The sequence below is a fragment of the Myotis brandtii genome, unplaced genomic scaffold (assembly GCF_000412655.1).
Source record: "Myotis brandtii unplaced genomic scaffold, ASM41265v1 scaffold161, whole genome shotgun sequence".
Taxonomy (NCBI): domain Eukaryota; kingdom Metazoa; phylum Chordata; class Mammalia; order Chiroptera; family Vespertilionidae; genus Myotis; species Myotis brandtii.
In genome coordinates this window covers 201,644-217,602 of record NW_005355881.1, presented here as the reverse complement: position 1 = coordinate 217,602, position 15,959 = coordinate 201,644, and the positions used below count along the sequence as shown (strand labels likewise).

Sequence of the window (15,959 nt, the reverse complement as noted above, 5' to 3'; positions counted from 1 at the left end):
CCCACCACCCCTATCAGCCTGTGGCCCCTCCCCCAGGCTAGCCCCGCCCTGATCGGCCCCCCACACCAATTGGGGGTGAGGCCCGCCAGCCCATAGCCCCTCCCCATGGCCTGCCCATCCCCAATTGGCTGCCCCACCCCAATCAGGGGCAGGGCCTGTAGGCCAATTGCCCACGGCCCCTCCCCGCTGGCCAGCCCAGCCTTGATTGGGCACTGATCAGGGTGGGTGGGCCGGCTGGCCAACCTCCCACTATCGCCCGCTGGATCCGCCCCAATCGCCGGCCGGACCCCACCCATGCACAGATTCATGCACTGGGCCTCTAGTGCATACATAAAGTGATTGGACCATAGGGGAGTCGTATCTTTCTCAGGAGGTCAGAAGTGATCTCTTGGCTGCTTAGATGTTCCAGGCACTTGAAATTTGTGAACTCAACTATACACCATTCCTGTGAAATCCACATTTCCCTCGTTTTACAATGAGGAAACAGGCTAAGGAGGTTTAACTCTCCTAAGGTCAGCCACATAGGTGAGGATTTTAGCCCTGCTCCCTTTGGTTCCAAAGTCCTTGTGCTCTTTGTTCTGGACGATTCCTGAAGGTATTTTCCAGTTCTGACCTTTGGAATGAACTCAGGCCCCTTGCTGGCATTGGAGGCCTGGCATCTGCTCTTGGCTTCTTCCACATTGAGCGAATTGGGGGCAGAAATGTTTCTATCTCATATGTTGACCAAACCCCTGGGCCAGGGGTCCTCAAACTTTTTAAACGGGGCCAGTTCACTGTCCCTCAGACCGTTGGAGGGCCGGACTATAGTTTAAAAAAAAAAACTAGTCGGCTGCTAAGCAACAGGCAGCAGCGGCAGGCCGGATAAATGTTTTTGGCGGGCCGCATGTGGCCCGGCCGTAGTTTCAGTTCACTGTCCCTCAGACCGTTGGAGGGCCGGACTATAGTTTAAAAAAAAAAACTAGTCGGCTGCTAAGCAACAGGCAGCAGCGGCAGGCCGGATAAATGTTTTTGGCGGGCCGCATGTGGCCCGCGGGCCGTAGTTTGAGGACCCTGCCCTGGGCAATCTGAGGAAGCCCTGGATCCAAGCACCAAACTGTGTAGTTGGGATGGGAGTCTGGATGGCTAGGCCTGCACCTGGGCAGTTGTCTCAGCATCTGCCCTCTACTCTTGGGCTGTGGGTCCCTGTCAGCCCCGCCTCTCCAACTAGACCAGATTTAGGCTGGAACCCTCAGGCCATCCACCCCCCACTCCCCACCATGCCCATCAAGGGGCAGGATTACCAGTGGTGAGCAAGACAGTACTCCGCACATGGCACAAATGACAGAAGAGACAATAGAGGTTCGGCTGGCAAAGGGCGGAGCCAGGATTTAATCCAGAGGTCCATCTGTGGTGCAGTCACCCCTCGGTTGATGACTTTGTTGGGGCCCTCTATCCCCTCCTAGTACCCTGACTCACCGCTCCCCTCCTCTCTGCCCACAGTGAGGAGCCCCCAGGGGAGGCAGCCCAGGCTGTGGTTGTGAGTGACACCCTGAAAGAAGCTGGCACCCACTACATCATGGCAGCCGATGGGACCCAACTGCATCATATCGAGGTGAGGCTGGGTAGCTCACCACGCCCCATTTCCTTTCCCATCTCTCCCTCCCTCAGTGCCTCATGCTCCCGTCTCCACAGCTAACTGCAGATGGCTCCATCTCCTTCCCAAGTTCTGATGCTCTGGCCTCTGGAGCCAAGTGGCCTCTGCTGCAGTGTGGGGGGCCACCCAGAGACGACCCTGAGCCCTCATCTCCAGCCAGAACCCACCCGGTAGAAGACCCCCAGGGCTCTGCCTCCCCACCTCCTACAACTAGTAAAGCCCTGGGCCTGGTAGTGCCCCCTTCCCCACCATCTGCAGCGTCAAAGAAGTTTTCCTGCAAGATCTGTGCCGAGGCCTTCTATGGCCGAGCTGAGATGGAGAGTCACAAACGGGCCCATGCCGGGCCGAGTGCCTTCAAGTGCCCAGACTGCCCTTTCAGCGCCCGCCAATGGCCTGAGGTCCGGGTAGGTGCTGCTCCCTGTGCCTCTGTTGTCACAAACCTTGACTGAGCACCCCCTCGAGCCAGCCCTCTCTAGTCAGAGATAACTCAGCAAGTTTCTCAGGCTGCTCAGTCTGGGGGGAGACCAGACATGACCGATGCCTGACAGTGTCCCCAGAGTGAACGATGCACGTGTCCTGGGGACTTGGGATGCTAGGAGATGTCATGGAGGAGGTGTGCCCGCATGCGTCATGCTTAGGGAAATTCGAGTCATTTAAAATACGGAGGGTTGAGTTCAAGGGACGTTCTGGGGCAGGTTCATGATCCAGTTTGGGGGCCTCCCTCCCAAAAATCTCTTCACCCAAGGATTTCGTTTTCAGATCCAACCATACACTGAATCCTCACACTACCTCAGTGAGGGGAGCAGGGCCCAGGGCCCTAGAATGTCAGGGCTGGGAGAGATGGTCAGAGGTCCCTTCATCCGTACCTGTACCCTTAGGGATAAGCTGAGTCTGAGAGCAGGGGCAGGATTTTCACAGTGACCTAATGACAGAGCCTCTGGCTTCCCCAGTACACAGCATCAAATCTCGGTCTGGTTTGTACTCTTTATCCAGTTCCTCCCAGATCCACCTCAGAGGATAGGTTCCCTGACTGCTATCTGTGGAAGCTCTGTCTGGACCCAGCTGATGCCCCTACTCTGCCCCTTCCGCAGGCCCACATGGTGCAGCACTCAAGCCTGCGGCCCCACCAGTGCAGCCAGTGCAGCTTTGCCTCCAAAAACAAGAAGGACCTGCGGCGGCACATGCTGACCCACACCAACGAGAAGCCTTTTTCATGCCACCTCTGCGGGCAGCGGTGAGGCTGGGTATAGATAGGCTGGGGCTGCTGGGCATGCATGGTAGGGCCACCCCTGAGCCTTCGTCCTTCCCCTGCAGTTTTAACCGGAACGGGCACCTCAAGTTCCACATCCAGCGGCTACATAGTCCTGATGGGAGAAAGGCAGGGACCCCTACTGCCCGGGCCCCAGCTGGGACCCCCACCCAGACCATCATCCTGAACAGTGATGACGAGACACTGGCCACACTGCACAGTGAGCTGCCCCAGGGGACCCAGGGTAGACCAGGGACTTGAGCCACTGCCCTAGAAAGCACCCTTGGGCCATGGTGGGGCCAGGGCATTTCAGACTTCCCTGGAGCCCCTGAGTGGAACATCCTCCCCTCTCTGCCCAGCCGCACTCCAGTCCAGTCATGGGGTCCTGGGCCCAGAGCAGCTACAGCAGGCACTGGGCCAGGAACACATCATCGTGGCCCAGGAGCAGACAGTGACCAATCAGGTGAGAGCCTGCACTGGGGGCCCTGCCTGCAGGTCAAGGGGAGGGGTGGGGCACATGGAGAGCTGAGGCTAGAGCTGGCTTGGCTGTGGCAGGAGGAAGCCACTTACATACAAGAGATCACCACAGCAGATGGCCAGACGGTACAGCATCTAGTGACCTCCGACAACCAGGTGAGCTACTGCTGAACACCTCCGCTGTGAGTGCCCCTCGCCAGACCCCACATTGGGGAGAAGCAATACTTTCCAAAACCACCCTTCCCAGGATGAGTGTTTGCAACTGCCAATGGTGTCCCTGGCCCCCTGCTGTACCATCCTCACTGAGCTCCTGATGAGCAGGGCCCTAGCACCTGCCTCCTGTCCACCTTTCAGGTACAATACATCATTTCTCAGGACGGAGTTCAGCACCTGCTCCCTCAGGAATATGTTGTGGTCCCAGAGGGTCATCACATCCAGGTAGGCCATGCCTAGGGTGAGAGAGGGATGTGAGGAGGATGGACAACCTCCTTCTAGGATCACCAGGTTGGCTTCCTCTCTCCAGGTACAGGAGGGCCAGATCACACACATCCAGTACGAACAAGGAGCTCCATTCCTTCAGGAGTCCCAGGTAGGGCCCTTGGGGAACCAGGTGAAGTTGGGGCATGGGTAGGGCTCTTCCAAGGCCACATCTCATTGGCTTCTCCCCTCCAGATCCAGTATGTGCCTGTGTCCCCAAGCCAGCAGCTCGTCACACAGGCCCAGCTAGAGGCTGCAGCACACTCAGCTGTCACAGGTATGGTGCTGGACCCTGAAGACCATGGGGCCCGGGCCTAGCTTCTGGGGCCTCAGCTCACCATCCTTTCCCCTCCCCTGGCAGCGGTGGCTGATGCTGCCATGGCCCAAGCCCAGGGCCTGTTTGGCACAGAGGAGACAGTGCCCGAACACATCCAACAGCTGCAACACCAGGGCATCGAGTACGACGTCATCACCCTGACCGATGACTAAGCCCCAGGGGCACAACACAGACCATGGATATTGGGGCTAGCCCTGTTGGGGGTGGAGGGACTCCACCAGGACTCACCTCCCTGCTCCACCTAGGATCTCCAGATACTGAGCAGCCAGCATCCTGTCACTCCAAGGGAGCCAGACCTGTGCTATGGGGGTTGGGGTGGGGCAGCTATGGGCACCAGCCAGGACATGCTGGTTGCCCCAGCCTGCAGGCAGGCTTTGGGAAAGAAATTTATTTTTGTTTGGATGGACCCACTGGCCTTACTCTCAATAAAGGGACCAGAGTCCAGCCCTAGCTGGCTCACTTTGTCCACTTGCTACTACAGCCTGAAGCAGGCAAGGACTTGGGGAGAAGGAAAGGTGGAGCCTGTTACAGCCACAAGTGGGGACTGAGGTGGAGGCAGCCTAGCCTGCAGTGCGTCCAGCCTGGCCTCTGTAAGTACAGTGGCCCCACACAGCCCGTGAGGGCCCCCAGGAGCAGCCTGTATGGCTCTGAGCTATGTTTCCTCCGGAACCTTGACTTGAGTGTAAAACACACCTGGCTGCCCACATACTGTGGTGGTTCCAAGGCCAGCAGAGGTCTAACTTTCTACCTGGGCATAGCTGCCAGCCCTCAGCTCCCCACATAGATTAGCACAGGCTCAATTCTGGGAGTTAGGGACTTACCAGATAGATGGTGCAGGGCTCTGGACTCCAGACCTGCTGGGCACAGGCTGAGGCCACCAGGGCCCCAGTTGTGGGGACAACAGGGTGAGGAGTTAGACACTGGAGCCCTGGGGTGGGGTGTTAAGGCCCAGGGGTCATGAGGTGAACCTGGACGTACAGAGGTGTGATCCCAGAAGGCTCCAGGTTCCTCAGCTTTCTCTGCCCTCAAAACCCTCACTCGTTCTTACCGGAGGGTTTCTATATTTACTTTTACAAATGAAACAAGGTGGCACAGAAGGTGGGGAGAGGTATGGGGCCTATTTACAGGGGACTTGGAGTTTGAGGTGGGAAGTTGGGCAGGGGGGCAGGGAGGGGGAGCCTTGGCAGAGCCATAATCTTCCTATGTCATTGGCAGCCCAAGAGCCGAGTCCCAGTCCATACTAGCACCCTGGGGCTCCTCCTCCCCGCAAGATGTGTTAGGTGGGGTGGGACTCGCGGCTAGGGCCCTGCTCTCGGCCTGAGTCCCGGTCCTTAGCCTCCGAGGAGGAGGAGGAGGAAGAGCTGGAGCCATGGCTGCGGCCTGACTGCCGGTAGGCGGTGCTCAGCTCCTGCAGCTTCTCGGCAGTTGGCCCCCACTTGGCAAAGCCAGGGTCGTTCTGCAGGAAGAGCACGGCTGTGTTGTGGACCACCTTGTAGTGCATTTCTTCCCTGTGGGCAGAGGCAGCAGCTCATGGTAGGGCTCTGCTGGCCCAATCAACCCAGCCTTCTCCCCCAGCCCTCCCTGGAAACCCACTTCTTGCAGACGTGTTGGGACCCACTGCGGTACTCATGCTCAAAGGCGGGCAGGACCAGCTGGTGGCGTTTGAAGCGGCTCTGCTCCATGCGGGTGAGCGCCGGTGTTGGGGGTTCCCGCCACTCAGGGATGAACACGATGAAGGACAGGGGCTCCGGTGAGCTCTCAAGAAGTTTCTGTGGGAGGTGGCATGGGGTGGATGTCAGAGGCTGCCCTCCAAGTGCTGGCAATCTTGCTTGCCATCCCCCACCCCCGAACAGCATACCCACCTCGAAGTGAGAGACCATGGCATCCATGAGCTCCTCGCAGAATGGAGGGTTGGCCTCAAAGGAACCACTCAGCGGGGAGAAGTCCAGGCAGGGCCTGGGGACAGAGGTGAGCATTCTAAGTCCCAGTCCCTCAGCCAGAAACAGGTGCTGCCCCCACACTTAGGCAGCCACATTGAAGAGATGGCCCTGATGAGGCCAGAGGCCAACATTCGTCCTTAATTCGTCCTGGGGCAAGATGTGGCCATATCCATTGAACATATGAGAACAGAGGCTCAGGTTTGGTGACCCAAGTCCACCAAGCTGATTAGTGGAGGAGCTGGAGCTCAAATCCAGCTCTGACCCCACTGCCACCAGAGCACGCACCACACCCAGGAATTCCCTAGCTGCTGAGCTTTCCCTATTGCTGGCATGGCCCTGTCTTCCTGCTGGAGACATCATCTCCTATCTGTTCACCACCACCCCACCCCCACCCCCCAATTAGTCTGAAGGCTTCTGAGCTCAGTATCACCATTTCTCTTTCCTCCCAGTATCCAAATATGGGCTAATTGGCTAAGAAACCCACAGGCTTGGTTGGGGGTAGGGGGTTAATAGGCTCCCAGAGGTTCAGGGATATGTCCAAGGTCACATATCTGGTGTGGTGAAGGCAGGGACTACCCCGAGATTGCCTGACTTCAAAGCATTTAGAAAGCAGCTAACCAAGGTGGGATCTGCACTGTGACTGACAGTTTCCCAGGCCTGGGCAGGAGGGGCCCAGCAGTCCCTGGCTCTCACCCGCGGGAGCCAAAATAGCCATCTGTGTCGGGGAAGGCAGAGCAGTACTGGCGGAAGTAGCAGTTGAGGGGTGAGGCAAAACACTCAAAGCTGACACTGAAGAGTCGGTGGAGGGCCTCGAAGACGTGCACTGGCAGCGATCCCTGCAGGCCTGTCCCCTCGTAGAGGCCCACGCCAAACATCATCTGCAGAGTGGTCACAGTCAGCATCTGGCGCTCGGTCTCCCCGTCCAGAGGAGCCCTCCCCTGCTACCCCAGACCTATACCTGGTACCGTCGGAGCAGACACCAGACTCGGGGCAGGAACTTCTCAAAGGCAGAGTCATCAATGCAGCTATAGCGGTAAAGGAGCCACTGTGGGACAAAGCAGGGGGCTTTAATTGAGCGCAGGTGCCTCCCTTGTCACTGGCCTCTTGCTGAGGACTCTGATCCAGCCCTCCCTTCTCCCACCTGTGGAGACCCGCCTCCCCTTCCCCCAGCTCTTACCAGCTTACTGAAGTAGTTGCGGCTGACCTTGACCATCTCTCCCTTATACCGGATGCAGACCACATTATTCTCTATATGCATCTCCACACTAGGCATGGGGGGCGCAGACACAGCTAGCCGTACTGGGTAGCAGTATACCAGGCGGGGCTCCACCTCTGGGGCCTCCACCTCCTCTGTGGACGGGGAGAGCAATGAGGGGCCACCCTGGACAACCTATGTCCAGTGTGCCAGGGGCTGCCCACCCCATCCCAGTGACCAAGGGAGGTACATCCCACCCCACGGAGGAGTAAGTGCAGCTCCGACGGTTCAGTAACAAAGGACACAGCCAGGTGATTAGTAGGGGCAAGCACTGGTGGCCTGTGTCAATGTGCTCTGTACTGTACTGACGACGCAGGCCCCCAGTGTGCCATGCCTTGGGGCCTGGCAGGCAAGCAGGCTCAGATGCCATGCAGAAGTAGAACTGCATCACCCTCATCACAATAGTTACAGTACCTCACTTAGGGGTCTTAGGGGGCCAACCACTTTAAGTTACCACTGAATCCTCACATGATCCTACTGGCCAGGTATTATACCTCAGTTTGAGAAAACGGGCTTACAGAGTTGAACAAAGGTCCAACTAACTAGTTAGCCCCTGCCTGTCTTTCTCTCCCACTTCTCATTACTTCCCCGTTTCCTAGAAGAGTGCTGAGAACCCTGGCCAAAGGACACTGCAGGTCATGTCCCAGACCCTGCTGGAGGAATGAGCCACCCCAAACCAGTTATGCCTTGAGGGCTGTCTCACTTGTCCCTTCAATCAGGGCCTAGGATAGAGCTGATGGATACGGTCCCTTCCACCTGGCTTCCTACCTGGGATGTTGTTTTCCTTGAGGATGGCAAGGTGCTTCTCTCGGATCCGTTTGACATAATCCAGGGAGATGTGGTAGATCTTACTGCAGATGCCTTCCACGGAGTCCTTGGCCGCGGCCGAGACATGGGGGCCACACTGTTTGCGCAGATGTTCCAGGCGATCCTGGAGGAGACAGGGCTCTAGTGAGCTGGCAGGCAGGGGAGGGCTGCTGGATTGCAGCCGTCCTCATTTAGAAACAGGCTCTGCTACTTATTAGCTGTGTCATTAGGTCTCGGAATCTTATGTCTCACTGTTAAGGGTACGTGAAATACTTACCGAGCAAGGCAGTTGGAATATTAAATATGGTCATTCCTGTTAAGGGCTTAACAAGCCCCTGGCATATAGCAAGTGTCCAATAAATGCCATAATTTAATGTTGGGGTTACACTGTGCCAGATCCCATGCTACTTGGTAGGGAAACAGACAACTGGGTATAGTCCCTGTTTACAAAGCATTTGTAGTCTATTGGGGAGAAAGAACGTTATAAAATGGGATCCTTCCTTGATTATTGTAGATTTGAAATCTGAGCTTTTAATAACTTGCAAGAATAATTGTGGGCATTTGTAATTTTGCTGAGTCACATGTGAAAGTCGGATGAGTGAAAATGAGTCACTCTGGCTACTGAGCACACACCTACCTTTGTCAATCTCTACGTGTCAAGTACACAGTTACTATCGTGAAGTGCGAAACCTTGTCTCTTGTGAAAAATAGTCCTGAAAAGAGAGCCCATTGCTAGTGCTGATGGAGAATTAAAGAAGAGATGGGTTTGGGCCAGGAAAAAAAAATGTTTTGGACACATTAAAGTAGGGAGTTGAATTGAATCTTGTGGTAGCTCTTAAATATATGAACACACACATCCAAGAAAAGACAGTTTGTCAGTCTGTTTCCAAAAGATGTCGATTATTCATTAAGTTGAAAAGGCAGCCACTGATGGTAGCCAAGCACAGAATTCCATTAAGAATCTTAACGGAAATGTTCTTTGGGAAAAAGCCAGGAGCCTAGACAAACATTTCCATTCACATGAGTTTGGGGCCTGATGAGTGTCAAAGGTCTGCTGAGCAGGTTGCTGTGAGGCCCTGCCCAGCCTGGGCAGGCAGAGTGGGCTTCTGGGAGGAAGTGGCCACAGAGCCTTTCCACTGACCTTACCCAGGGCCACTCACCATGTAGTCCTCCTTGGAGGCTGAGTGGTCCTTCCGCAGCCAGCTGAAGGTGTCCTCCACGTTCCACTTGACCACCTTCCTGCTGTCAGGGGATGCACTCCTGCCAGGGGGCACATGGGGGACCAGCGGTTAAGTGTCTGCTCCAACCTCCTTACTCCTCTCATCCCACTTCCACCAGCATTCAGCCATCAACTCCTGGACTTACATCACAGCCTTTCTTTTGCCTTTAGGAGCTAACCCCACTTCTGCCACCAAAAGCAATGACAGTGCTGTTGAGTGTGAGCCAATGGCCTGTGAAACCAGCCCCCCATCACAGACCCATCCTGCTGGGGGCAGGGGAGAGCCAAACCTGGACTCGATGAGCCGCCTGGCCGCCTCTGCGTATTTAAAAAGCAGGCGCTTGGCTTCCTCCCGGAACTTGATTCGGGATAACCTAGATTAGAGAGTGGACAGAGTTAGAGCCCTTCTATACAGAACTGGGCACAAACTAAATAGCCCTGGGTCATCCTCAGCTGTGGGGCTATACCTGATGGGAATGTCATTCATGATTTCACGAAACATGGAAGGCGACACAACTGGCTCACAGTTGCTTGGCAACATGGGGTCAGAGCCTTTGTCCACGACCTTGCGTTCCAGCATCCAGCGGTTGAAAGATTCCCGAGGGGGCTCAATGCCTGCAGAACAGGAAGACTGATGATGGTCTGAATTCAGGAGGCATTGTGTGGGCATTGGAGGTGCAACAGGAAATAAGACATGACTGTTATTATTGTCAGGGGCTTCCATTCTAAGCAACACCTGACAATCACTAGTTTTTTAAAGTATGTTAATAAGTGTTACATAAGGTAAGAAAGTGGGGGGGGGGATTTCTATATTTCAGCAAACTTAGGCAGATTTATTTACTAATTAAAACTACCATTTATTGCGCACTTTCCATTCCACTTACTCCTTACAGTAATCCTGTGAGGTACAGTTACTCTTTTTTATGCGCTTTTACAGATCATAAAAAGGCTCTGAACAGTGCCTGGCAAATAGTAAGCATTCTGCAAGTGTTAATAATTGTTTCTTGCTTTGTTACTGACCTCAGCCACCCTTTATGTAGGCACTGTTATTGTCCCTATCTTACAGATGATGGAACCCAAGTGCAGAGAGGCTAAGTGATGAGCCCAAGGTCACAGAACCAGCACTTAGTGGAACGGACTCCAACAGGTCTGTCCCCCTACAGCGCATGCTCTCGACCACTGGGCTCGAGTGCCATCCCCAGGCCCAACTGGCCAACCCCTGCTCCTGCTAAGGGTGGATGAAAACAAAGGAGGCCGTGGCCCAGGAGACAGCTACCTTCTCGCTGCTGGCACAGCTCCCGGTAGTGCTGCCGAAGCTTCAGGATGAGCTGGGAGCGGAGCAGCTCCACCTCAGGATGCGGGGGCAGCACCTCTGAAGGGCCCCGGTGCTTGATGACAGCGTTGGTCTGGATATCTAGATCCCAGTACACCCTTGGGGGATGGAGAGGAGCAATGAGGAAAGTAGAGAAAAGGGAGGAAGGGCACCCTGCCGTCACCACAACCTCAGTCCCAGGCACCAACAATGGGTGCCCCCAAGCCAATCAACAAGGACTCACTCAGTGGGTCGGAGGAGAGCTGCCTGCTGTTTATCTTCAGGGGATGTTCCCCAAATCTTCAGTGTTGGGGTTCCTGGGATGCTGGGGGAACTGGGCACCGATGGACCTGTGGGTGTCACAGGGATTTCGATCTGGAGCAAAAGAGTCAAAGGCATCAAGTTAGAAGAGTTGGCCGATGGCTCCAGCGCTGTGTACACTGGGGAGCTGTGCACTGGGCTCCCCTCCTGGCTAACCTGACAGGCCCAGCCCTTGCAGGGAACCTGCTAGCTGCCTACCAGGAAGCTGCAGACACTCACCTTGGGCTTCTTCACACCATTGCCGCTTGGCTGCTCTTCTGAGAGCTGCCGCTTTCGGGACTTGTTCTCAGCTGGAGGAGTTTCCACCAAGCTTGAGTCTTGGGGCAGTGGGGTCGCATTCAGCCCCAAAGGGTCCGACTGGAGGAGGGAGACCAGCAGAGTTGCAACCAGAGCCAGCAGCTTAGGAGTCCCAGTACTGCGGAATCCTGATGGCCCCCCACCCCCTGCTCCTACTCCTCAGAGAAGAACAGGGGGCTGGGATGCAGAACACTGGGTACTACTCCTGCCTGCTACTTGCAACTGTGTGACCTTGGGAGTTACTTCCCTTCCTAATTCCCTCACCTTCAAAATGGCCATGATACCCTCACCACTGAGATGATTAAACAAGTCAATGAATATGACCAGCTTAATGTGACATCTGGCATGAGGTCAGCACTCAATGTGTTAGTTTTTTCCTTAAGAACCAAAATGAAAGTCAGGAATGAAGAGAAAATTCAAGAAATGCTTGTTTTTTAAAAAGCAAGGCCCTGTGGTGGAACTCCTTTGGTGACAGAATATGAAAGTGATGGTGGGCAGTGGGGCCCTGAAATCACATCAGGTACAAATCCTGCTCTGCCTCTTACTGGCTGTGAGGTCCTGAGCCAGTCATTTCGCCTCTCTGAGCCTCAATGTCTTCATCTGCAAAATGGGAATGCCAACTGGCTTGACTGTTTCCAAGAAAAGAAAGGCTGCCCAAACTGACAGATTCAGAAGCCCGTGCTCCCACCAGACTGCCCGTGCCTCCCTTACCACAATGACATCGAAGTTCCTAGAATGCACATGCCCTCCCCTTACCACTTTCCCTTAACCAGTCTTCTCATCTTAACCACTAATTCAGAGAAGCATTCAGAAAACCCCACCCCACCCCCAGACCCAGTCAGGATCCCTGATGTACTCTAACATCCTCCTTCACAAAAGTGCCATGTTGTAATCCTACTAGTCCCCTCCAGTAGATCCCGGAGTTCAAAGGCAGGACCATGTCTATCTTGTTCACCCGGCATCCCAAGCACAGTGCCCAACATGTAGTACAAGTTCAGTATCACACACTATTCTAGTCAGCTGTTTATATGCCAGTTTCCCTATGAGAGTCTAGGTTTCATGAGATGGGACTGTTTTGTTGTCATAGTACCCCCAGAACTAGGCACATAATAGTGTTCAGGGTACATTTGGGGAAGATCCAGATGCCAGAGGCTGCTGTGAGACCCCTACCCGAGGCTGGAACTTACAATAACGTCATGCTGGCCCAGCACAGGCATCTCCCATAGAGACTGGTTGGTGAATCTGTTAAAGTAGTAGGGCCGGTTCTCCCTCCTGCTCCAGCACTTCTCCCAGCCCGCATGTACCAGCTCCTCTGCAAACAAGTATGGAACCCAGTCTGGGTCAGGGCTCCTCCTAGGGCACCCTCTGACCCCGCCACCCTGCCACTGCCCCTTGCCAGTACCTGGGAGGTCCTGCACCAGGCGGATGGGCTTTGGAGAAGAGGGCTGGCTCTGATTGGAGGTGCCCGGGGAGTGACTCAGCAAGGATGCTTCCTCCCGGGGGCTGCCGTGGTTCTCATTGGCCATCTCAGCACCCACACCGGACCTGCCACACAGAGGACCAAAGGGTGTCAGGGCCATCAGGGCATGGAGGTCACTTCCACCCACCACCCAGCAATTACAACCTAGAGGGCCCCAGTGACCACCTGCAGGTGTGGAGATCAATCCCGTCCCGTCCTGGAGGGCCAGCATGGTGCCCTAGGAGCCCTGGAATCTAGGCTGCAGTTTCCTCAACTGTAAAATGGGGTCCTCCTACTGCTCCTTTCACCTGACATACGCTTTCTCCAATTGTCTGCCTGGCTTGCCCCTAGGTTCTCATCCTCCAGGAAGCCTTCCTTGACTCTTCCCTCCCCAAGCAAGGCAGTCAGAGCCCCTCCTCAGGGCTATAAACATCTCCATTGTAGCACTCAGAGTCTGTGGTCTATGAGCTGGGTTTTCCTCCCCATTAAACTGTCACAGCTCCCAGGACTGGGAATTGGGTCCAGTTTAGCGCTCTCCAGAGTGCTCAGCAGGATACCTGCACCCCACAGGAGGTCTATTTATTCTGAAAATATTTACAAAGCAGCAAGTGACAAGACAGAACAGGGTCTATCTTTGAGAAGCTGTTCCCACAAGAAGGAACTGTAACTCCTCTTTCCGCTCCTATCCAGTAAAATCTAATTGGCACAAAGCACAGCCCAGGAAGGGACATGACATCTAAACAGATGCCTCATTTTACACTACAGGGTGGGAAGCAGGAAGAAATCTGTTGCTAAAGACCCAGTGGAACCAAGAAGGAATATTGAATTCAGTCCTTCATAATCTCCAGGTGAAATTTTATTTCAATACCAGGAAGGAGGTCAGCTCCTTCAGATGTGTATTACCTACTAACCCCACCCAAAATACACCCAACACATGTCTTGATGAACAAGTAGTTCCCAACCTGGCCATTAGACTCCTAGATGGCCAACTGTGACCAGACTGGTGATCCTCATGGTGTTTTCAATGTCACAATACCCCAAAGAAATCAAACATACCCACCAAAAGACCACAAAGGCACATTTAAACATCAGTTATCTTTGCTTGCTGAAATTTTATCAATTCACTGTGGTCACACTGATTATCTCATGCTGATCAGAAGCTCTGATTGGCTGTTGACAACATCATAGGAATCATTGGGACATTGATTTTATTGTACACTCAGTCGTAGACATCTTTTGTTAATTTGGAAAGGGAAAAGTAAATGGTTGTTTCATTGGTACAGTTTGGCAAATAAAAATGCAGGAAGCAAAAGGACATCCATACAACAAAAAGTGGCCATGATAACAAAAAGGTTTGGAATCACTGACCAAGGGGAGAAAAAGCTGTAGTTGCCTTGGTTCTCTGTGGAAGAGGGGTTCCTGGTGCCTTGGGGCTGAGCCCACAGGTCTCAAGGCTGAACGAGTTCCCTCTTTTTCTCACCCTCCAAGGTCTGCAATACTAGCATGAGAGGATTTTCTTCTCCGGCCGGATGGACCCCGAGTCACAGGGTCCCACAGAGGCAGGGAAGAAGGCCTGCAGAAAGGCTCAGCACGTGGGTGGGCTGGTCAGCAGTGGAGTGAACGGGGGCCCAGGGAATTCCTTGCATCAGCAACTGCAGAGCAAATAGAAGAAAAGAGTCACAGACCTGTAAACACTGCAGAGCAGGGACAACAACAAGATGGGCAAATTGGAAGCCTCCAGGACAGGGTAGGACACACTGTGGGAGAGCTGGGGACTCAGGGAATAAAAACGGTACTTCTCAAGCTTTCCAGCCTAACAGGTTCACCCTCTTAGACATGCAGTCTACAGTCGCATAGAGCTCCGTGTTGATGAGGGCCCTGGGCCTAATTTAATGTTCCACTGTCACTGTCTTAAAATTTTTAATAAATTTTTAACAAGGGGCCCACATTTTCATTTTGTACACTGGACCCTTCAAATTGTCCTGCCAACTAAAGTATCCCTAAGACAAGAGAAAAGTGAACAACCACACATATCACAAATTGAGGGCAAGTTCAAAGCCACCCACACTTCTTTGAACTAAGTCTTTAACGAACACACACACATGCAAATGAATTATGTAACAGTGTGTTCATCTTTATTGAAAACTATTTTCCCCAAAAAACACTGTGTGATACTGATGCACCAGTTACATTAACTATGCAGAGGTGGCACAGCAGCACAGCTTAATGAAGCCAAATGGGGACACTGCATTTGGCAGTGTTCCCAAAACTGGCTATGCATAAGAACCACCAGGTGGCTTGTAAAAAAAAAAAATCAGATTCCTGTCCCTCACTCCACATCTCAGGAGTCAGAAATGGGGAGGGGAGGTACACAAGAATTTGTGTTTGTTTTAAATGAACGTGAAGAGCAGGAATGAGAAATGGGATGACCAACCTTTTTGCTTTATACCACTTCAAATCTTTAGCAATTCTTTACAATTAAAATTTTAAAAAAATAATAAATTTTTTAAAAATTTTCCCAGCTGATTTGGATGCAGCAGGTCACTTATCAAAGTACCAGTGGGGCCCGACCCGCATGGCTCAGTAGTTGAGCATCCACCTATGAGCCAGGAGGGCACAGTTGGATTCCTGGTCAGGGCACATGCCTGGGTTTCTAGCTCCATTGTGCAGGAGGCAGCCAATCAATGATTCTCTCTCATCATTGATGTTTCTATCTCTCTATCCCTCTTCCTTCCTGACAGCAATAAAAAAAAATTTTTTAAGTACCAGCTGGCGTTGGGCAGACCCACGTTCCAGAACCTTCTGCTACTTTCCGATTTATAAGCCGCACTCAACCTCTATGGTCTCTATGCCTAGAGTCTAGCATATTTACACTCTCAGTAAGAGACAAATATTATTAAGATGGCGTTTTTATTGATTCTGTAGCTCGCTGGCCGCCAGCATGCCGCAGTTTGACGGCCAAGCAGTTTAAAGATAAACTGTATCTGCGCAACCAAAGAAACCCATCGGAACATAGAGTCCATTCCAGGATTGGAGAAAGGTGGGGCGGGATCATCTCAGTAATACACCAATCAGAATCCTCCAGCCCAGTAGGGCGGGGTCAAAGGACTTGCAAAGTGCGCAGGTGCGGGGGGGCGCGCGAAGGAGGGGCGACCCCCAGCGCGCGCACACCTTCC

General features: G+C 53.5%; 2 protein-coding genes across 7 annotated transcripts in view; one reads left to right on the top strand and one right to left on the bottom strand.

Moving 5' to 3' along the window:
- ZNF335 (zinc finger protein 335) overlaps positions 1-4,623 on the top strand; it is a 20,702-nt gene extending 16,079 nt beyond the window's left edge. The window contains exons 18-27 of the mRNA XM_005862193.2: positions 1,480-1,591; positions 1,672-2,037; positions 2,725-2,867; positions 2,948-3,102; positions 3,242-3,345; positions 3,438-3,515; positions 3,714-3,797; positions 3,883-3,948; positions 4,032-4,113; positions 4,198-4,623. Of these exons, the coding sequence (XP_005862255.1) occupies positions 1,480-1,591; positions 1,672-2,037; positions 2,725-2,867; positions 2,948-3,102; positions 3,242-3,345; positions 3,438-3,515; positions 3,714-3,797; positions 3,883-3,948; positions 4,032-4,113; positions 4,198-4,325 (1,318 nt within the window). The 3' untranslated portion in view covers positions 4,326-4,623. The remainder of the gene's footprint in view (positions 1-1,479; positions 1,592-1,671; positions 2,038-2,724; positions 2,868-2,947; positions 3,103-3,241; positions 3,346-3,437; positions 3,516-3,713; positions 3,798-3,882; positions 3,949-4,031; positions 4,114-4,197) is intronic.
- A 594-nt stretch (positions 4,624-5,217) lies between these two features.
- The window catches only part of PCIF1 (PDX1 C-terminal inhibiting factor 1), an 11,271-nt gene continuing 529 nt past the window's right edge, over positions 5,218-15,959 (bottom strand). The window contains exons 2-17 of one of the 6 annotated variants that reach the window (XM_005862155.2): positions 14,264-14,435; positions 12,727-12,869; positions 12,512-12,636; positions 11,247-11,384; positions 10,951-11,081; positions 10,671-10,825; positions 9,862-10,009; positions 9,685-9,768; positions 9,336-9,435; positions 8,137-8,299; positions 7,291-7,463; positions 7,072-7,158; positions 6,807-6,991; positions 6,036-6,129; positions 5,767-5,942; positions 5,218-5,681 (exon numbers count right to left, since the gene is read on the bottom strand). In XM_005862155.2, the coding sequence (XP_005862217.1) occupies positions 5,450-5,681; positions 5,767-5,942; positions 6,036-6,129; positions 6,807-6,991; positions 7,072-7,158; positions 7,291-7,463; positions 8,137-8,299; positions 9,336-9,435; positions 9,685-9,768; positions 9,862-10,009; positions 10,671-10,825; positions 10,951-11,081; positions 11,247-11,384; positions 12,512-12,636; positions 12,727-12,850 (2,115 nt within the window). In that variant the 5' untranslated portion in view covers positions 12,851-12,869; positions 14,264-14,435 and the 3' untranslated portion in view covers positions 5,218-5,449. Of the gene's footprint in view, positions 5,682-5,766; positions 5,943-6,035; positions 6,130-6,806; positions 6,992-7,071; positions 7,159-7,290; positions 7,464-8,136; positions 8,300-9,335; positions 9,436-9,684; positions 9,769-9,861; positions 10,037-10,670; positions 10,826-10,950; positions 11,082-11,246; positions 11,385-12,511; positions 12,637-12,726; positions 12,870-13,839; positions 14,436-15,959 lie in introns of those variants that run through there. The other 5 variants (XM_014536351.1, XM_014536348.1, XM_014536349.1 and 2 more) reach the window with 5 other exon arrangements.